This window comes from Anguilla anguilla, chromosome 7 (assembly GCF_013347855.1).
Source record: "Anguilla anguilla isolate fAngAng1 chromosome 7, fAngAng1.pri, whole genome shotgun sequence".
Classification (NCBI taxonomy): domain Eukaryota; kingdom Metazoa; phylum Chordata; class Actinopteri; order Anguilliformes; family Anguillidae; genus Anguilla; species Anguilla anguilla.
Window position 1 is genome coordinate 38,941,485 of NC_049207.1, and position 22,983 is coordinate 38,964,467.

At 41.5% G+C, this 22,983-nt stretch overlaps 2 protein-coding genes across 7 annotated transcripts in view; one reads left to right on the top strand and one right to left on the bottom strand.

Annotated features, from left to right (window-relative positions):
• The first annotated feature begins 6 nt into the window (after positions 1-6).
• On the top strand, positions 7-7,446 carry LOC118231338 (protein shisa-3 homolog). Its single transcript, XM_035425047.1, is given in 3 exon segments — positions 7-1,076; positions 6,720-7,102; positions 7,104-7,446. Coding segments are annotated over 3 exon segments (879 nt in total). The 5' UTR covers positions 7-805; the 3' UTR covers positions 7,329-7,446.
• A 3,575-nt stretch (positions 7,447-11,021) lies between these two features.
• Positions 11,022-22,983, bottom strand: part of LOC118231837 (probable phospholipid-transporting ATPase IA) — a 114,286-nt gene continuing 102,324 nt past the window's right edge. For all 6 annotated transcript variants that reach the window (XM_035426133.1, XM_035426131.1, XM_035426135.1 and 3 more), the window contains 4 exons: positions 17,245-17,333; positions 16,926-17,018; positions 14,877-14,968; positions 11,022-14,166 (listed from right to left, as the gene is read on the bottom strand). In XM_035426133.1, the coding sequence (XP_035282024.1) occupies positions 14,069-14,166; positions 14,877-14,968; positions 16,926-17,018; positions 17,245-17,333 (372 nt within the window). In that variant the 3' untranslated portion in view covers positions 11,022-14,068. The remainder of the gene's footprint in view (positions 14,167-14,876; positions 14,969-16,925; positions 17,019-17,244; positions 17,334-22,983) is intronic.

The window sequence follows — 22,983 nt, forward strand, 5'->3', positions numbered from 1 at the left end:
GAGCGGGCTCTTGCGTCCCCTAATTACATGAATGCGCACGTCCAGGAAATGGACAACGTGCGCGTCTCCAGGGCGCTCACGAACAAGCAACATATTTCAAATGAAGTAGAAAAAGACCAGTTCACCAGCGCATTGGGAACTTCGTGGCTACTTCCGAGACAAAACACCATCTACTGTGCTCTTATCTATTACGCTTATTTCGGAGCAAAGAAGGGGGAGCAAGAAGCAATTAAAAAAATTCTGGATTAACAGGGAAGTTTTCCTTTTTAAACGCTCTTGTTCGACTCCGCATCTGTCACTACACGCGCAAATGCACTGTGTTTTTAACAGCAATTTTTAAACTGTCAAAGTCTCGGGCGAATTGCACTTAATTTAAAAGGCATTGTAACAGCCTCTGCAGTTGTCTAAAGCGTAACATTTTTAAAAAATATATCTGATGTGAAAAAACTTGGAAAAAGTAGAACGTCTTGCGTATGGCTACCGTTGAATATTTTTGTTATTTTACAGATTTATGTCGAACTTGGAAATGGGACAAAATATGAATAAGTGTCTCTGACTTCAAATGCATTTATTCCTGTAGAGGGTTCATCGTTTAAAGGTAGATTTCACATAGGCTAGTATATTCCCTTGACCATAAAAAAGCGTCTGATGCGAAAGTAAATGGACCATTGCCCAAGTGTTTTTCATCTCTATTAGTTGTACAGATTTACTGAAAATAAAGAAGAAAGTGCGAGAAAGAAAATACAGTAAATAAACCTACAGCTGGATCGTGTGGGGGGCAAGCAACGTTGCCGCATCTCCCGGGATGGTGCGTCTGTTAAACTGCCTCCTTCTCGGATACTTAACATGGAATCTTCGGATATCAGACGCCCAGGGGGAGTACTGCCACGGCTGGCTAGACAGCAGTGGGAATTACCACGAGGGTTTTCAGTGTCCGGAGGACTTCGATACCATGGACGCAACCGTATGTTGTGGGACCTGCGCCCTACGATACTGTTGCGCTGCCGTGGACGCACGGCTAGATCAGGGCGGCTGTACTAATGACAGGGAACTGGAGAACACCGAATTTGCTGCACGTAAGTAATCAAGTAATGGCCTATGTAACTAAATGGGTGACACTAACTAGTCCAAGTTGTTTTCGTTATTTATCAGGGAATAATACAATTATGATACTTCAACCACACTTCTTATTCAAGAATACATTATTGAGAACAAGAAGACCTCATTACGATGTCGTCCTGAACCCAACCATACATCTGTGAAGAGTGAATCAAGAATCAAGGCGAAAGGCACACACACTGAGTATTGACTTTAAAAAATTTTTTTATACTATTTTATTGTTTTTGACCTTCAATGGATACCTAAACACTTTTTTAAAACTTGTATTGTTTAAAAAAAAATGTATTCTCAAATAAGAAGTATAAACAAAGTATCATAATTGTATAAACCCTTGGTAAATTACGAAAACAATCAGCTGATGGTAGTCTTCTCAGTATTTTGGTCCCCATTATATATACACATCCTTATGTGTGTGCGTGTGTGTTCTCTGGCCATCTTATTACAGTAAGTATACTATTAACACAAATAGGCTGCTCCTTAAAGCAGTGAATCGGCCATGTTCCTGGAGACCTGCCTTCTTGCAGGTTTTAATTTCAACCCTAATTTGGCACACCTGATTCTACTAATTAGCAACTGAATGAGATTTCTAGCTGTTGAGTGAGGTGTGCTTTGTTAGGTTTGGAGTAAAAACCTAGAGGACAGTTGAACTCCAGGAAAAGGGTTTTGAGTTTACAGAGAACGGTGCCATAAACAAATAACATCCAGTGAGTAGAATTTCTGTGGACAAAACACTTTGTTAATAATGAGAAAGGACAGGGGAGAATGGGCAGGCTAGCCCAGGTTCAGGCTAGCAGGAAGGGCACAAATGCTCAAACTGCTGTTTACAACAGTGAAGTGCAGAAGGGCATCAGACCTTCAAACAGGTGGGCTACAGCAGCAGAAGATCATGCTGGGTTCCACTCCTGTCAGCTAAGAACAGGAATATGAGGCTACAGTGGGCACATGATCACCACTGGATGATTGGAAGACTGGAACAATGGTGCCTGGTCTGATTAATCTCAATTTCTACTAAAACATCCAAATGTCAGGTCCGTGTGTGGCATAAACAGCATGAATCCAAGGATCCATCCTGCAGGCTGCTAGGGTAGTGTAATGGTGTGTGGAATGTTTTCTTGGCACACATTAGGCCCTTGAATACCAGTTGATCATCATTTGAATGCCACGGCATACCTAAGCATTGGCTGGCTACAGTCTGCCATTTTTCATAAGGATACTTACAGGATAATACACAATATGTCGAAACACACATCATCTCAATTTGTTTCCACAAACATGACAGTGACTTCAGTGTACTCCCCTGGCCTGGACAGTACCCAGACCGCAATCACCTTTGGGATGAGGCTTGCAGCATGAATATGTGGCCAAAACAACTGAAGAAACCAAAGTACTAGTCAAGTCAGCCTGGACAAAAATCCCTTAGGAGATTCCAAACCTATTTGAATCCATGCTGCAACGAATTCAGGCTGCTCTGAAGGCAAAAGTGGTCATGCACAGTACTAGATGGGTGTACCTAATAACGTGACAAAATGTATACATTATCTCATAATATTCATTATAATAAAAGTGATGATAATTTATAGCAACCACTTGCAAGACCTGTTGAATTATTGATCAGACTACAATATTAATAGAACTGAATATAGCCTGCTGGTAACGTAGACGCGCCGCACAATTTTATCTGTATGCGACCGGTTGCACAAATTGTGTTTTCTCAGGTTGTGTTTAATATTACTCAAGGCGCACAAGAACCTTTTATGAAATATGACTTCGAGATAAGCTTATATTGTATTACTGCTTACTGAATAAGAGCAAAGTCCCTCAAACGTGTAACGGACTAACAAGCCTAATTACGACGTTAAAATTTACGTTGTATAAAAATACCAAAAGGTCTACCCAGCAAAAGCAACTAAAAAACAAACAAATAAATAAATAAAAAGATTTCTTAGATTTGAAGAAACCTGGTCTAGCTTTCTCGGATTTCTCTTTGTGTGGACATCAAAGGCTAAATCTAAGTGTAACAAGTAGCCTAATGAATATTACAACCTGTAAACTTTTTATGGATGTTCTGCGCTGTTTTACAGAGGTGTAGGTTTACTGCTTACAATATTGCGTTTCAGAAATTGAAAAGGCGATAGCATGCAATTTAATAGCGATGATACAATATCGTTTGGAAATATAATATAGTAGAAAGATAAACTGTTCTTTGTTTAGAAAAAGTTAGTTGTCATTTAACGGCGTTTGGCAATAAGTTTAATGTGTTCTATTAAACATGTTAGCCTATATGAATAGGTTGTATTTACATTATTTTACAAGAACAAGACTGAGTTGCTAAAAAAAAAATATTATCGTTACTGTTGGTCTATTATCACTTGTGTTCAGTAGGCCTACTTATTATTTGGTGATATTTGTAGTAGCCTACCTGTTCTTTCACCGGTCGTTGGTTTTAACAGAATAATACATATAAACACCGAACTCCGACTCTGAGTGTCTAGAGGATAGTGCAGCCGAGCCGGAGGCCAGTTTTTTTATTTGAGGAGTAGCCTAACCGACTCGTCACTAGCTTTGACAAAGCGATGGAGAAGCGAATTAGACAGGCGATACCCCTGAAGTGTCATCACGCATTCCTGCAGTAGTAGCACGACACCCAACGCGAAGAGGCAAAATATGAAAAAAACGGGTCATGCTTTGGTGAGGACAATAGGTTATCCTTCACGTAAAACCACAACTGTAATTTGCACTAATGGCTGCGAATCAAAGGGAACTTGCAGATGGTATAGGTTAAATAGGCCTACAACACATCGTATAAAAAAGAATAATCAAACTAAAAACAACAAAAACAATAGGCTGCACTCAGACAAATAGCCTACAAGAAATTTACCTGACCAATGAATAAATGAATGAATAAATAAACAGAGGTGGGTAACCCGGCTTCAAAGAGTAAAAAGACTGACCATGTATTTGCTCCACCACCATGCACTAAACCAGCTGACTCTAAATAGCATAACTCTTCAGCATGATAGGAGAACTAATTATTGTAATCAGCTGGTTTAGTGCATGTTGGTGGAGCAAATACATGGTCAGTCTTTTTACTCTTTGAAGCCGGGTTACCCACCTCTGTAAATAAATAATGCGTAAAAGTTATAGGCACATTCACCTGTTGCATATGATTAATGTCTTGAATTGGCTAACCGTTCCGCACATTACCTACCCTAACAATTCGAAAGTAGCCCGGTTATTTTGAGGTATATGTTAATAATTTATATACCATAGCCCAAGCCTCCGAATAGCCTAGTTAACAACGGCCAATTTTTCAACCCCATAAGCGCGAGAAGTAGGCCTATTGTTAATTGTAGTTAAATGCAAAATGCGGTCTCGTTTACCATTTTTGTATAAGTAATCTTCGTCGGAACGCAGAACTGCTCGAAGAGCTATTGGATGGCCATCCCGCCAAGTTATGGCTTGGTGGAGCGGCATGCTCCATACCTATACAGCACCGAGTGTTTGGCAGTATTCAGGGTTTGCCACAGAAAAAAACCACAGTGACCACAGACTCTCAGTCCTTAAGAACAATAACTTCTGTACCTTTTGATCTAATGTTAACAGACAGAAATCACAAACAACTTCACACGTCCTCACAATGAAGCCCCCAAAATAGGTTATTTTAAGTTTACTCCTTATTTTTCCTGCCGATTACATCATCACAAAGGCTCCAGTCCCACAATCAATAATTATTCTCACTGGGCACTGTCATGTGACACAAAGTTTGAATGACCACATTCTCTTCAGATGCAGAGTTAAATGTCCAGTGTCAATTCTCTGCAGATGCAGAGTAAAATGTCTAGTATTCATTCAACTCTACCAGTGTTAATTAAACTCTTACAGATAACATTTGATCTAGAGTTGGACCAAATGTTATTTGTTACAGTTTACATTAGCACCGTTAGAGTTGAATTAACACTGGACATTTTACTGTGTGGTAAAATGAAAAAACACATGGCCCAGTTACATGAAAAAATTTAGGAAACATTTCATTTCATTGTAACAGAGCTTGTTTAATTTGCATGTAGTTAGATAGCCAATATTTTTGTTGTAACTTGGCCCCATTTCGGTAACATTAAGATAGACCTAGATTTAGCGATTTTTAATGAAAGACTTATAGACACTGCTTTGTATGCATGAGTAACTTGGCATTTTTGTACGGTAAAAGCTTTTTTTGTTGAGAAAGAATTTTAATGCGCGGACGTAGTTTAAGACCTGCATTAAAATCAAATCAGTAAGTCTGTAGGCTATCGCCAAAAATAATTTTCCAATCAGTCAAAAAATTGATATTTTTCTGATTTTAATTTTTAAAAAAAAATTTTTTTTTTAGAGTTTAATGTATAATTGTTGAAATAACAGTTTGGGTTGGATATGTTCCAGACCGCCAAATTCAGTGGTTCAAACAGATATTTCCCTTCTGCTCGTCAGTTCGACCAGTGTGTAATCGGACCATTTCATGTGAACTTTGGTTGTTGATCTTTCCCCTAATATCGCTCTTGTTCGGTTAACACCCTCTTAGAAAATGCACTGCGATTTTTGCAAAATGAAAGATATGGATAATGAATATGCAATCGTCAAAGATGTAAATACTTTTCGTTTATAGCGCTAATCTTTTATATTACGAAGTAAAAAAAAAACATCGAAATGCTGAACGGTTTTGTTGTCTTCGAGTCTGAAGGTTTTTTTTCCTTTTGGCTGCTGAGCGGAAAAATATAACATTGAACCGAACTTTCCTACCAGAAGTAGTTCACTGCTTTGCTTTAAAGGAAACTATAATTTATATTCTGCGCGTAATTTCCCTCTTTTACATAAGCTTAACTTGTGTTTATGACGTGAATTTTTCTTCTCGTTTTCTGTTTGATATTGTAGCTATGTATTATTTCAGTCTCATATTTGCCTTATCGAGATGTTTGCCGGACTGAGTGTGAAAATATTTTATTTTTTCCCCCAAGAGGGCCCTACTTCAGTTTTAATCGGTGATAGAACCATTAAAAATCTCTATCTTCATCAAACGACGCACCGTTTTGGCTCCCAGCTACAGCTCTGTTTCGTGCAAATCGTACATTGAAACTTTTAATCTGAGTGGCGTGATATAGCCTGTCGTTTAAGTGACATTTATTTGTCACATGAAACAGTAACTATAATCACTAACTAAGATTTTCCTGCTATTAATGCGTTTCGTTATGGAATCACTATATTCGTTGAACTAAACCAAATTAACCTTGGCCATTTTTCCTGTATGTGTTCTTCATGCATTTCCTTTCACTGTCATTTACTTAATTATGTAACACTTAAAAACCAAAATGTGGTACATTTCTGCTTGTCTTGGTTTATTTTTGCTCACAGCCTGTGTCCCCTAGCAGTGAATATTTTTGTGGCGAAAAGGTTGTTTAACACAGTCTAGGCGTTCAGATGAATAACTGGCTACATTTGATTGAATAGTGAAAGTTTTCTAGCCAACTAGGATGTAGCCTTTCAAAATGTCTCTCAACCTAGACTTCCACCTCTGTGGATGTGCAGGCTTTGGCTTTCGCTCACTGAGCTCCCCCTCTGTCCTGCAGAGCCGGTCTATGTGCCCTTCCTGATGGTGGGCTCCATCTTCGTGGCGTTTGTGGTGGTGGGCTCCCTGGTGGCGGTGTACTGCTGCACCTGCCTGCGGCCCAAGCAGCCGGCTCAGCCGCCCGCCCGCTTCTCCCTGCGCAGTTTCCAGGGCGAGACCATCCCCATGATCCTGACGGCGGCCCCGCCCAGCCTGCGCTCCCCGTCCCGCCAGTCCAGCTCGGCCACCACCAGCTCCAGCTCTGCCGGCGGTGGCGGCGGCGGCGGCTCCGTGCGCCGCTTCTCCCTGGGACGGGCCGACCTGACGCAGGGGGCGGGGCCGCAGCATGGCCTGGTTTCCGTTGCCCCCTCCTCCCCGCAGCCTGCCCTGTCCCCGAGCCTGCCGCCCCCCCTACGCCTCCCCCCCGTGTGCCCAGGGCGTCCTCTCCCACCCGCACCCGCACCCGCACCCGCACCCCCAGGCCCTGCCCCACGGCCAGCTGCAGCTCCACCAGCCCCTCCATCCCTCGCAAAGCCCTGCCTTCCTCCTCCCCCAAACGTACTTCCCCTTCCCCGTGCAGGCCGAGCCCTTCTCTGGAGCGAACAGCTTTGCGGATTTTGGTCAGAGCTGACTAGGGGGAAAGGCCGTTGCGGATTTTGGGCAGGGCTGACCAGGGTTCAGGGAAGGGTAGTGCTTGCACATGGCCTCTTGGTGGGGGATGGTGGTGCTTTCAGAAAAAAAATAGTAAAAGGGGGGATTATTGTTTTGACTTATTGCACTTTTATAATGTACAGAATGTCCTGTGTGACGCACGATTCCCTGTCTATGCACTATGTATTCTCCATGTTCAGAGTTAGCCCCAGTTTTTCTTGCTTTTCTGTCTAACAGGATATGTGTGTCATGATCTCAAAAACAGTTAACGGTTTCTTAGATCTCTGGTCGAGACTGGTGATTTAAGCCCTGCCTTGCATTCTGGGGTACTGCTCTGGACTTGGGACACTGGCGGTGGATTTTGTATGGCATCAACCAGGGAAATAAAAAGACAATGTTGACAATCTTGAGCCTTCTTTGTAGGAGAGGGTTTTGGACTGAATGAGTGCCGATAGTAACACTTTGTTCAGTATGGTAGATTGTATGGTAGATGTTGTTGGATGTGGGGTGGGGCAATGCTTGCCATTTTGTTTGCTGTCTTACCAGTTGTTTGACATTATTACATCAAGTTTGATACTAAAATATAATGATAATCATGTGAAACCATGTCCATTTCGAGTGCTTTATTTGGGAGTGACTGTGGTACCTAAATGTTTCTTCTCTGACTAGTGTCTTGAGAAATAGTTTAGACGGTACATAGATACATAGATGGAACAGAATGGATTGAATATCATACACTATATGACCAAAAGTATCTGGACACCGCTTGGTCTGGGGCTGTTTGTCTTGGTTTGGGCTAGGCCCCTTACTTCCAGTGAAGGCAAACTTAATGCTACAGCATACAATACATTCTAGATGATTCTGCGCTTTCCCAAACAGCTTGGGGAAGACCCTCCCTTGTTTTAGCATGACAATACCCCCGGGGCACATAGCGAGGTCCGTATAGAAATGGTTTTGTCAAGAACGGTGTGGAAGAACTTTACTGGCTTGCACAGAACCTTGCCGTCAACCCCATCCAACACCTTTGGGATCAATATGAAAGCCGACTGCAAGCCAGGCCTAATCACCCAATCAGCTCCCTACCTCACTAATGCTCTTCTGGCTGAATGGAAGCATATCCCTACAACAATGCTCCAACATTTAGTATAAAGCTTTCCTCTGAGAGTGGAGGTTGTTATAGCAGCAAAGGTTGGACCAACTCCATATTAATGCCCATAATTTTGGATGAGATGTTGGATGTCTGGTGTCCACATACTTTTGGCCATGTAGTGTATCAAGCCACCTCAAATTAGACAATATCCTCCAATATAACCACCATTTAGACCCCAGCAGCCCCATTATGGACCAATTCAAGCTAGTGCTTGACTTTGGCCTGTTAGTTCCCGTTGTGTTCCCTTTGCTTTTCCAGGGCTTAAGGCTGGCTTCTGCAAGACCCAAGGACCTGCTGTAAACATTTTTAAAGCCACACCAGTAAGCCTTGGGCTTAGGCTGGACATACGTCATATCCCCAAATCACGTCTTTGTTATTTCCTAGAAAAATCACCCTAAAATAAATGTTTATTCATTCATTTTCATATCTGTTTTAAAAAGACAGTGCCCTCTGCAGCCCACAGATTTAACCAATCAAAGGGTCTCATTTCAAAATGAATTGAATTGGCAAGGAGGGTTCTGCTAACGCTCTGCTTTAAGATACTTCAAAATACTGAAAATAACATAAACAAATACCACTGGAAAAAGTCATGGGTGAGTAAAGACTGTGTGTGCAGTCACCACCATGTCCACAACAGTATAACCTCTTAAATTATCTTACCTTTCTAGAGCCAAGGTGGCGAGTCATGTCATCATAAGGTTATATTGTCATGGTTATTGGTTGCACCTGCATTTTTAACATCTGAATTACAGCAACTTTAAAAATTATTTTTGACATTTCTAGAAGATTATGAAGCAGAACCTTACCAATAGGTTCTAATTCATTTTGAATTGAATTTATTAAATGTGCAAAGAGGTGCCATTGGTAAGTCAAAAGACTTTCCTGAGGTAATAATTCTTTTTTAGCATGAACCCTTTACCGTGGTGTAAATCGCCACCATTATAAAATATTTTCACTACCACAAGCTAACTTGAGAATTGACAGCTGTCTTGTGATGTATTTGGCATAGTGCGGCTTCAGGAAAGTGTGGAAATACCGTGAACTGAAGGACTAATGGTAACATTCAACATCTAAGATCCAGCACTTAAGTTCCAGGGCTCAAGTTTTGTAATTGGAATCCAGCTAATGTATCCACTGAACTAAAGATTGATAGAGAGGAAGCCCACAGTTTTGCAGCTGGATAAGGTTTCTAGACTGAATTAAAGCCAGTGGCTATGTTTATGATATAAGATATCTACAGTTATAACAATTTACTGTTATTCCAAAGAGTGGGGGAGGAACATTTGGTTTAACGATCCACCCAGTTTAGCAGGGAATGACTGTGGGTAGAGGCAAGCCCAGCAATAGAAGATAACCATCAAAGCACAATATTTTTTTTTGTTCTGGGAGAGAGATGATATTTAAGTAGCGTATGCTTTTCTTGTGTTTTCCTGTTTAGTTTCTTCCCACTTGAATTTCCTGCCATTTGCCACACACGCTGCATACAGTTGCAAGAAGGATGAGAATCTCTATGCCTGATATATCAGTTACTATGTGAATCTTCTGACTCTTCAATCCGATTCAAATATCTGGGTAAATATGTATCGGTTTGAAAACAAGATCTATAAAAGTAAGGTTGCAGTGGAGCCAGTGGGTCAGGCCAGTTCCTTCAGTAATCTGGGGTGCAGAAACAACAGTAAAAGGACAAAATAATGTTTTGAAATGAAAAGCAAATGGTTTGAGCCTTTTAAGAAGTCTACATTTTCATACATTTTTGTCAACATGATAAAAATGTAATTTTGGGCGTTCATTTGATCTACTAAGGGAATTTGCTCCTTTTTAAACCATAATTACTGCTGGCTGGTAGGAGTAAAATTTATATCCATTGGCTTCTAACGCTATACGTTGACCCAATAGGCCAATCTGTCGTTTCACAATTAGGCTATGTCGTTAGGTTATTTAGAACCATTCCTCTTCACCTGGAATCCGTTCTGCTCTTACTCTGTTGGTTCGTCTCAAGTAGAACATGTTTAGGAAAACAGTAATTGTTTAATGTGTCAAGGTAAGGCTGTAAAAAAATAAAAAAGATATTTAGGCTACATGTTGTTTAGACTAATGTGCAAGAACATAGACTAAATGTAAATAAAAGTATTTGTGATTAAGAATACAGTAAGAAAACATGCAGTGAAACAGCTGGATGTGTGCATGCATGTGTTGGGAATAGCCTACTGTATCATGAACTTAGGCTAGGCAAGAGATGACATAGAACCTCTCTCTCATTATAGGCCTAACATTATGGTATTAAATGAGTCGTCATCTGCCCCAAGACAATGTAAATGCATTGGAACGCAACCACTCTAATTTACATTGATTCTTATGGGCGAAAATACCCCTCTTCATACAACATCCTTGTTTTTTGGAATGGAACTTTCCAGGTGAGGAGCCCCTGTATTAAAGCATTGAGGTCAACAAATTTACAGTATCTGCAAGGTCTAAAAGCAGAGTTCAACAGAGCTATCTACGACAAATGGCACACACCAACACTTAAAATGTTACCCCCCATTGGTAAAGTTTATTTCCACTGTCCATCATGGCAGTAAAATACATTTTAAATGTTAATAAGCAGCAGTCGCCACATGCAGAGGAATCTCCTGGGATGTATATTAAAAAGAATGCATAATCACAGTTAAAAGTGCATTTTCTTTCTAAAAGTGATTGGCAGCACACAGAATCAATTCAGCGATAAAGCCCACCTGTTCTGCTAAGGCTCACAGATAAGATGATCGAAGCTTTGCGGCAGGTGTTCCACCTTTATGTCTGAGGATTCATTTGACATACAAGCAGAACTGCGCATCAGAAAACAAGCAGAACTACACATCAGAAACCAACATATTCTCTGATTGACAACCAAAAAAAAAAAAAAAAAAATCTGATTCTCAAAGTGGTTATGAAAGCAATGTTTTCCAATTGTATATTGAAATTGAACAAAAGCCATAAGAAATTACATCCCTCAATGAATATTAATAAATAAAATTCAAAAATCATTAAGATTCTTTCAAATTTTAAAACATGCTCCTGAAGACTATGCAGAGAAGTACACATAGCCAAACTGTACATGTTACACAGAAAAATGTAGTACGGGACAGTGCAACTTCTAAATGGCAAGGAATGTCCCCTTTTTGGATTATAAATGATTAAAAAAAAACATCCTGGCACTCCCTGTAGAGCAGGGCTTATCGCCCCTAATTAATGGCCAGGGGGGTGGGCACTGGAAGGTCTCTTGGCATACAGGGCGTGGATGTTGGGTGGGGAACAGGTCAACTAGCATTACATCTGAGGTCATGCAGATGAGGGGGTGAGTGCTACTGCCATGTGTACACAACCCAAATCTGTTACGCACACATTCATTCATCCACAGGAACTCTGAAACCGTAAATATATTAACTGGCACACACACAACAGGCACGGAGGTTACACACATATTAAATGCACATACGCCCCACCCTGAACAAAAACAGTTCTCCCACAGGGAGAAAGGAACAAACTCAACACATTATTATTTTTTTTTACATTATCAAATAGGCATCTTTAAAAATGTAACGAATATCTATACATTTTCCACTTTCTTTTCCCATTGCCTTGTACAAAACATTGCCAGGCAGATATACCATCTGTCTGAAAGAAAATCAGTTCAGAATTAATGAAAAATTCATTACAGTGCAGTAGGCCAATGTAAAAAAAAACAAAAAAAAAAACTACTAGTCCAGTTACTATATAAAAATGAATTCACAAAAGAAGTATTGAGACCTAACATTACATTGAGGATTTACGAAAACTTACTATTCTCTCTTAAACTAATGTGATTTTTGATTCATAACTCAACTAAAACTCAGTTCAAAGAGGAAGCTTTGAACAAAAATGTGATGATAGAAGTCAAAATAACTTCGTGAGATTTACCCAGACTTCACCCTTATCAAAACTGTTAGATCGTTGTGCTACGTAGCTCTCCACATGGACACGCAATCAAAAATACAACATATGTCAGCTAGATTATGAACACACAAGCAAGGTGTCCCAATAATCAGTTTCATCTCCCTTATGGGGGTACAATCATAACTGACCTCTTGAATACATTTTATTTGGGGAATAATTATTTTAGGCACTGTTGTGATATTTGCAGCTGAGTCACACATGGAATGCAATTAACTGATAAGCAAAAACTTCACACAAAATGGCAATTTTAAAAAGCCAGTTCACAGCACTGTGTCAAAAGTGCATTTTGCAAATAAAATAAAATAAAAATGAACACTAAAAAAAAAAAGACAATTATGTCCAAAGGCAAGGACCCGTAAAATTCCCTAAATGTTCAACATTTCAGTGCAAGAAAAAAAAACAAAACACAAAAATATCCAGTCTATTTGGAAAATAGGGTCTGTTCAATACTAGCATCCAACCGCTCATGAATCACAGCCTCGAAACACAGTAGTTTTTCTATGGCAGATGAGACTCCTTCAAGCCTTGCTTTGCATTTCCCAAAAAATGTTTTTAAAAATAATCTGGATTATTCTGTCGCGATCACATATTTATGTACCATCTACCGAGAAACCATTTTAAGAGCATGGTAAAAAAAGAGCCATATGGCTATACCCCTTACAATTTGTTTTCAAGAGATTGAAGAGAGGAGCCATTGTGCATTGTATAATACTAAACTCTCTCCCATCGGCTGACAAGGCAGACTTCAGACTTGCAGGCTGTTACAGTGAAACTACAGTGGTTATTTCAACTTGATACACAGCTACAGGAAAGTGAACACAGAATTTACTGTTTAGTGCATTATTGTTATTCATTTCATTTATTTACTTTCCAGTGAAAATAGCCATTAAGCGTCAGCCATTAACTCCGGTTTTGAAAACTCCTATTTTTTCACTCATTTTCTTTGACTTTCACCTCCTATACACAAACAAATTATCTAATCTCATCAGAAATATCTACTTTAGCCATTTTAGTTGCACATGACAAAGAAATCTACAAGGCAGCTAAGGTGTGTTTGAGTAGTTATTTGTTTAAATGTTAGAGTAACTTTTGAAGGTAAAGGGTTCTAACATGTCATTGACACTTTTCGTAACGACTTCATTTGGGAGGACACAACTGTAACTTGTTGATTAGAAGGATAGAGGACTTTAAGTACGACTTTAAGTGGTAGTAGGGTTCACAAAAGAAAGAGTGAACAAATACTGATAGACTTGATATTACAGGTAGTGGTGGAGGATTTTCTATTAAATATATGTTTCTTGAATTATTGTCTGACACTGAAAAAAATTCTAATTTGCACTGAATGACTGATTTGACTGGAAACTGAATAAAAGAAAGAGTGGTCTTTGCCTTTTACACAGTACTGTACACATACACACAGGAAATGTCTGGAACACCTCCTGGATCTTCTGGTCACACACACACACACACACACGTGTGTGTGTGTGTGTGAACAGAAGATCCAGGAAGAGGTTCAGCAACTTCCTGTGCACTCAGGTTGAAGCACAGTCATAGGACTGCATCTCTGAGGAAGGGGCGTGTCCCAAGGGGGCAGAGCTTCAGGACTCATCCTTCTGATGCTTGGTGGTGTCATAAGCCCGCATAACATCCGATTGGGAGACTACGCCATTTTCATCCTGCGAGAACGCATAGCCATCTACAATGGGGAGATACAGAGAAACACCCATTAAAATACAGGCATAGTGTTGTAACTGACATCTCCGAAATGAAACTGTCCTTTATAAAGTGAACTGACAGCACCACTCTGGTAACCAACATGAAAAATAAACTCTGAAAAAGTGAAGCCATAGCACCAGCCTTGTAATTGCCATTTCTTACTGCATGTGAATTTTTCCTTAAAGAGTTCCTGTGTTTTTATTTTATTTTTTTTAACCAAGTCTCCTTGGCAGTTACTCCTCATTAACAAGACATATATACACACATTTTAACATTTAAATATATTATACAATGAAAAACAATGCCAGTTTATAATGAAAATGGGCTGAGGAACCATGGTAAAGAGATTCTTTTTCCACACTTCCTGAAAAAAAAATCCAAGCAAAGTATTCCATCTTGTTTTTTTTAATTTAGTTTAGGTGAAAAGAACAAGATCTGTCTGATTTGTACTTTGTTGATTTAGACTACATTTATTTAAATATTTTTTTACAGAAGCAAGGGACGATGTGCATGCCGGAATCTTGGTAAAGTGCAGAATTTCAGGGATTTGTAGAATATATCTGTGCTTCTGTGTGTGTGTGTGTGTGTGTGTGTGTGTGTTTGCATGCCTAGTATGTCTTTAAGGAAGCAGCTCAGTGTTTGTCTGTGAATATGAATGTGGGCATATGCGTGAGTGCACGACAGACTTACGCAGTAAGTTCTGCTGCATGGACTCTGAGCGGTACACGGCAACCGTGCGCTTCTTGAAGACGTTCTTCAGGAGCTGAGCTCGCTCCGTCAGGCTACGGAGACACACGCAGAGAAAGCTCAGCCAGACATAATTACCCGCATATATCACACACGCCCCCATCCGGAGCCAGAGCCTATGCCGTTTCCTGTTGGAGACGAGACCTACAGCCGTATCACGCCGAGAAGGAAACCAAATCCAAATCACGTCATGCTGAGAGAGAGATGCCAGAGCTTGCCAGTTTTTTACCCCTCCATGGATCGATTGCTGACACTCTTCATTATTAAAAATGACTGCAGCTACCTTACCTGTACTCTATTTGGCCCATCTCCCAGGGCTACATGTGCACTTAAGATATGTATCAAAGCGCACAGGTAGCGTTTGAGGATTGGCCGGGTGTACTGATATGGTAGCTGCAGGGCCATGTGCCAATAGTAGCGTGGCAAATGCTACTGTGAGCACTAATAAAGAAATATACTGTTACTGTTTTAGGCATTGGCAAGTTCCTGAAATCAACCAATGCCAAGGTTAAAGTGACTGGTGGGACCACAATCCCTCTAATCTGTCACACACACACTGACGTCAAGCAAGTTGTCAGCCATGTCAGACATTTTGCAGACTTTTTGAAAGATGTTATGGGTGAAAATACCCCTCTATGTCTCTTCATACAACATCCTTGTTTTTTGGAATGGAACTTTCCAGGTGAGGGGCCCCTGTATTAAAGCACTGAGGTCAACAAATTTACAGTATCTGCAGGGTCTCAAAGCAGAGTTCAACAGAGCTATCTACAACAAATGGCACACACCAACACTTAAAATGTTACCCCCCATTGGTAAAGTTTATTTCCATTGTCCACCATGGCAGTAAAATACATTTTAAATGTTAAGAAGCAGCAGTTGCCACATGCAGAGGAATCTCCTGGGATGTATATTAAAAAGAATGCATAATCACAGTTAAACAGTTAAAAGTGAAATTTCCAGAAAAGCTAATAATCTTATATCCTATAAGTATACATATATCAATATGTGATGTGGTGTCATCTCAAATACTAATCATGCTATTAATGGAGACAAATTATTCAGCTGGGGCAGACAAAATGAGGAAATTCACGCTTAATGAAAGATCTCTTCACCTCTAAGAATTCTTCACATAAAAAAATGAAAAGATGTAATGGGGCCAGAAAATTTAGGGGTATGTATTTTGGCCAGATAATATTTTTTGGAGAGTGGCCCAAATCCGTTCACTGTTTTTAATAGTTTTTTTGACAAGTACAAATACCCCTCCACTCTGCATACACCTTGGATATTTGTATCGGTGTCAGGAAACAAAAGGACCTCTCAGAGTGTAGCATATACATGTCTCATGTTCCTCTGGTGAGGGGACATACCCCCAGGAAGTAATACCTAAAGCAAATACCCAATAGCTTCCTCAAATTACGGAAGTTAAACATTTTAGCTGGAGACATGGTCTTTAAAGTGAGAACCAGTCCCATGACAATTTCCTGCTTGGCTCATGCTTCAGTTCTGCTCATACAATACAGACTTAACAGTTTTAGTGGTGTTCAATGCCAGTGTCTTTTTATTACTGCAGAATGTCTTGTGTTGTTGTTTCAGGTGGGTTAAGCTCCATTGACAGTGACAGAAAAATTGTAAGTGATGTAAATTATGGCCAGGCTCCACAAATTCATATTAGTGACAGGAATAAAACTTGGTTGGATAAATTAATGATAAGTGTTCATTAAACCTAGTTTACAGAGTTATGGGTACCTGAAATATACAAAAACATTGGAAAAAATAATTTCTGAAAGAATGTTGAAATGGCAAGTGACAAGTCATTTTATGCAGGCTTTTCTCATCTTTATCAAAGGTGCAAATAATTTTGAATGGCGCTGTAGCTCATTTAAATACATTCAATGAATCAAAATTGCTGGGGTTGATGATGAAACTAATGACCAATCTGCATGTGTAAGTACTGTAGTTCATCCCAGCTTGAACTGAAAAGAGGGTGCGTACCTTTTCCCACGAACCACTGCTCCAGGGTCCTGGGACACAGCCTCCAGCTCCTGCACCTCATCCACTAGGGTCTTGAAAAAGAGCTTCTTCATCCTGTGGAAGGTTATGATGTAAGGCGTTACTGATGTAACATTAAGCCACTGCCGCCAACCCCATACATAAGTCTGCATCTAACCCTCTACCCAATCACATTTTCAGCTGTACACATAACCACAAACTCAGCCCCATATCCAACCCCAAACTGAATGACTCCCACTGAACACATACCCAGCCACTGCCGAGACTGACAGAGTGGGAGGGGTTTACTGGATAGACTCACACTTTGTAGGCCACGTCCAACATGAGAGAGGTGATGGGGATGAAGATCAGGCCCATCCAGAACACCCCGGAACTAAACATCATGGCCGCCTGTAATACACACACACACACACACACACACACACACACAAAATAAACCTCTCACACACAATTACAAAATGTAAAAAAATATTTAAAAAAAAAAAAAAAAGTCAAATAATTCATCAGGTCTCTGCAGGCATGCTTTGCATTTTATCAGCCTCTTAAGAGTAAGTACAATATGTACCATCTTACTATTTAGGTCACAGACCAAGAGAATGATTTATATAAAAGACGCATTTAATGTCAGTAAGAAACTAAGCCAAGAGGAAGAAGTGAGAGCTTGTTAAGTTGAAACCTTAAGACAAACTGAGCCTGAGGGTGAACATAAAACCAGGACTGCCACACAATCCAATGAGCAAGAAGGTCTATAGTGGGAAATGAAACAGGCCCGTTCCCGCTACAGTTTCACTGAAAGATCTATTGTTACAGGCAGCTGCGTGGCACCGTGGGGGTATTGCTGGAGGAGATATGGAGCACTTAAGCTCTCATATTGTTACAGGATATAAGCGCGTTGATCGTAACAGCATGGGCTTGGTTAGTTGAAACCAAACTGTCTTTTCACCTTGGGCCAACAGTGAGTGTCCCGCACTGCCATCAAAACAAGACAAGTGGCACCACCAAGGCCGTTGGGGTCGAGAAGAAAAGGGAGAGTGAGGGAAAGATAGAAAGAGAGAGAGAGAGAGAGAGAGTGAGAGTGAGAGAGAGAGGGAAAGACTGTTCTGTCAACCGTTAAAAGGGATTCTGTGATGGGACGTCAAGTGCGGTCGTCTCCGCCAGTCGTGTTTGGTTTGGCCCTGCTGCAGTGAAGCCATCTGTCATTAAAAGAGTCAAAGAGTGGAATACATCCTGCTTTCCTAAATTGCCGAACATGCTTGCGCCACTTGTTTAAACTCAGGGGGCGCAGACAAAGTTCTCCCTGTAATGTGTAATGTGAAACGGGGGGGGGGTGGGGGTGGGGGTATGGGTACGCGCTTGTGCTCCACTGGGCCTTGACACCGCCCCTCAAAACGCACCCCCGTGTCACACGCACGCAGATCAATGTCACTGGTATCAAAGGTGTTAGATGTTCGCAAATTGGGTAATCTGTCCGTCATTATGAGCAAATTGACTCTGAAGGCCTACAAAAACACAGAACATCTGGAGTGAGAACTGCCCGAAAACTGCTGAAAATCCAAAGGGATTCTTTTTTTCTATTTTTTTTTTAAAATACACATTACACGTGAATGAATGAGGGAGGTCACAGCAACCAAAACAACTGGAAAGTTACAGCATGAGAACGTTGCTTCGGAGGTGACATGCTTTCTCAATGAGATGGGAGACAGACCCGTGAGGCAACTGTGGTTTTCCTTTCAATTTCCTTTCCTTTCCTTTCCTTTCTTTGAATGTCATTTTTTCCCCAAACATGCCAAATGTTTTCCACCCGCCAAACAGAACTGCTTCAAGGGTCTAAGGTCCTCATAAAAATAAACACAGACAATTCATTCAACAAATACAATTATAGTCAATGGGCAACAAAAGCAAACCCTGCATTTCTTTTTAAATTCCAAATAAATCATAGATAGCTTTATCCACCCCGCACTATGTTTAAGGAAAGACGACCTTAAAAACAATCACACACGATTACATTGAAAAAGTCCTGTATTTCAAATATAAATAGCACATTCCACATGGGAGGACAAAGGTTTAAAAGAGGCACGAGGCTTAGCAAATCTGTAAACTCAGTTCAATTATCTATGATTTTGATCTTTTATTTATCTTTTACAGGGATTTGGACACATAAGCCCACCAGCATCCACCCACACAGTCACATACACTGACATATAAGATTCATTCTGCAGTCTTCATGCTTGTATAGATCAGTACATTAAGGACTTAAATTTGTGTACCCTGAAAACGAGTTACACTTGGCCATATCAGTCCGCTCTGCTTCCAATGTAAAGCTTATCCCACAATACAGAAAGGGGGTATTAGAAAAGAAAGAAGAGTTAAGATGGTAACATTTAAAGTTTATGGTTGAAACAAGTTGAAGTTCAGGTCACAATTTTAGCTTGAACAGTACCCTGAATGGAAGATTGCCCCTCCGATGTAATCTTGCGTTATGGTCTTTCAGGACTGGCACACCATCACAAGTTTGGTTGTCACAAATAATTACAAAAAACACTGTGCAGTGTTTAGGCTGACTGAAGCCCACCCAAGTCTGCAAACCAAGAATAAAAATACATTTGCTTTCACTGTCCTTTAAAACGGTTTTCTCCATTTGGAGATTCAATAAAACAATTTTCATTCAAAGAATGTTTTTTTAACAGGACATGAATCAACCCGGAAATGAAAATTAAAACAGAGAAACCGATGACGTGTATAAGATGTGCTTCGGGAAAATACAACCGCAACACAGCAAAACAAGCATATTATTTCATCCTCTTAATATGAACTAAATGCAAAGGAATTCCTGCCATGAATTAACACGATCTCTCTCTCTGAGTGAATGTGTCAACGACAATGGGCTAAAGCTGCCTGCTGGTGATTGACAAGGCGGGCTGTAACGAGAGGGCCTGTAGTGGCGGGCGGCTGGTCGCGCTTGGCTGCCGGAACAGTCCAGGAGTGGTGATGTAGGAGCCAGAATGTTAATTCAGACCATTGTGATGGTAAAAATGAGACTGCGAAACAATCAGGGACCAGCTCTTCACCCACAGCCGCCCGGGCCCACTCTGGACACAGACTTTGGCTTTCCAAACGAACGACACCGAGAAGCCATATTAGCCCACGTCTACACTCCCCCCCACCCCTGATCCACCCCGCCCCTCCCCACCAGCAGGCCGTCTCTGTATCAGACCCCCCCCCCCCCCCCCCCCCGCCCCCCGGCCCACCCCCACCCCCCCTTCTTATTTGGCTTGGCTTATGCAAACGTTTGGGCATGCAAAGCTGACATGCCTTGTAAAATTTATTTTGCTAGGAGTGAAAATTGAGCCCCTGCGCTGAGTCGGGGAGATTTGTGGCTTCTGCCAAAAACGGCCATTTTCACCATTCTGTCCCATCTCAGCTCTTTAAGATGGAGGAAAAAAAAGAAAAAGGGGGGGTGGGGGGGGTGGTTTGAACCGAACCAAATTTTTGGGATCCTTGCCGAGGTCCTGTGTCCCCAATGAGACATTCTAAATGTGTGAGTCACTCAAAATCTGTACACCCCCAACCCTTATCATGAGAAGATGACCTTACATCTCTCGGGTCAGGGTGAGTCCAACACTGACCATTCTGCACCTTATAGACAAACAGGGGAAGACAGACAACACCATTGACAGTAATCCGAATGGAGCTCAACTTAAATGTTCAGAATTCCGCTAAAGATTTAGCCCACGTATTAATGAAACAGACCGACCACAAACACATGTAAAAACAATACGCTTACGGCTATTTTTTCCTATAACCATATAATATACTGAGTTCACACAAAGTTGTTTTTTGACATTTTCCTTAGTAAGAACTTTCTGCTGTGGTCTAAAAAGACTAAGGCAGTACAATGATGAAGGCATCCTCCCCTCCTCCTCCCCCCCCCTACTTGTCACCAAAGACACCCACAAATCTCCAAAAACATGGTCTGAGCCAACTCAGTGGCTTCGGGGCGGCAGTCGGGCGCTTGAAAATTTCAAGCATTCCAAAATTATGGATTTGGGAGTTTGGGGGCAGAGTTGTTAGACTGTACCAAGAAAACACGAGGGCATTTTGAAAGAATTTTGAAACAATAAAATAACATCTGTGGGGAAAGTAATCCAGGCCCAGCGTGGAAACACGACGGACAGAACATTCCCTTTAAACTGATCGCAGCGCATTTGATGGATTTGGAGGAATGGGGTAAGCGTCTGCAAACTGAGGGGTTTTGTCTTATCAGAGTTCCTTTTCATTACTAAGAGAAATATGGCGGGTGAAACTAGTACGATCGCTAAGCAACCTGCGTTGTTCCGTACCAAAATCACGCTCCTCAGTATTTCTCAGTTGAATATAACTAAGAGAACTTTACCATTGTACTGATATAATGGCTCATGAAAAAGTACTGTTGAGGCTAGTAGTACTACAGCTGACAGTTATGGTTCACGGTTTTAATCCTGAATGCATCCCAGCACACCACGGTGTGGTAAATGGTAAATGGACTGCATTTATATAGCGCTTTTATCCAAAGCGCTTTACAATTGATGCCTCTCACTTTACCCATTCACACACACACTCACACGTCAACGGTGAAAGGCTGCCATGCAAGGTACCAATCAGCTTGTTGGAAGAAATTAGAAGTTAGGTGTCTTGCTCAGGGACACTTCGACATGCCCAGGGCGGGGGATCAAACCGGCAACCCTCTGACTACCAGACAACCGCCCTTACCTCCTGAGCTATGTCGCCCCTATGTGAATGTTATTCTATTTTGTGACTGGCCTATTTGTTGTTTGAATTATTAGCGGCATTTGCAAAGACATGCCATTTTCTAAGCACATGTTTCGAGAATTGGCGGGTGAGGAATCCACGTGAGAAGTTTTAATATGAGCCGCTAACTGGGAATTTAAAAAAAAACAGCCGTATTCTTTTCCCGCTTTCCTCCCGCCCCCCCCCCCCCATATTTATATCCCTTTCATTCACAATAACGGCGGTGCTGCGAAAAGCCGCTCCTCGATCCGGAGAGCGACAGGAATCCGGCGCGCGATAACGGATCCGTCTGCGAGCGGCCCTCGGAGCGAGCGGGAGCCCCGGGGAGGAGCCAGGAGCCGCGGAGAAAGCGGCAGGTGCGAGGGATCGAGTGGCTCGCCGGCCTGTCGGCCCGTCGACAGCGACCTAGAAGAGCCGCCGGGCGAGGGGCCCCCCGAGGCCACGGGGAAGCCCCATCCGTCGTCTCAAACCGAGACGGCGCTCCGTATCCCGGCGACCGTGGGTGGGACTATCTATCGAGTTCAGTGGCGGCGATATCTCAAATGCAATGTCGGCCAAAACTTTTGCAGGGTTAGACATTTAGCAAGCCTGAGCATATTATGTATTTATGCTGTGAAACTGGACTTATATTAGCGTTACTTTGATATTGCAACCTTTGGCTATTTGCGATAATGCCTGCCGAACCGACAATGCTGTCAGTGAGACTTACGGAAACAGGAACAGACGCCTTTCAGGGGCTGTGAATACTGCAGTGGACTCCTTTTAAGTCTATTTTCAACATCTTAGTAGTAAAAGAAAGCTACATTTGTTAATTTGGGATCAGTCAATCTGTCACCAGGATGTGAGTAGTTTCTCAACGGCTTGGCAGCAGCGAAAATGAAACACACTGAAAGAGCATTTGGCATTAAACTTAAGAACAAACCACAATGTTGAAGGATTAAACCCAGCTCCAAACCGAGCCCAGACAGCGACGTTATTTTTTCTGTGTTGTAACCCAACTGAATCACACCCAAGATACGCTGTACGCTCGGCCGTATTCAGAGGGGCTGTGAAATTGGCCACAGCCGTCTTCAAGGAACAAACAGCCCTCCGGGGGCTGTCACCTCTCTCCAACACCGTTCTGAGAAATCCAACATCGCTCAGAGCTCATTCCTCAAGCTTGTCGCTCAGGTACCCAGCTCTATGGGTGCCGGGGCCTCGTATATTATTTTAAATCGGTCACAGTCAGAGGGGCCAATGAGCTTTTTTGGCA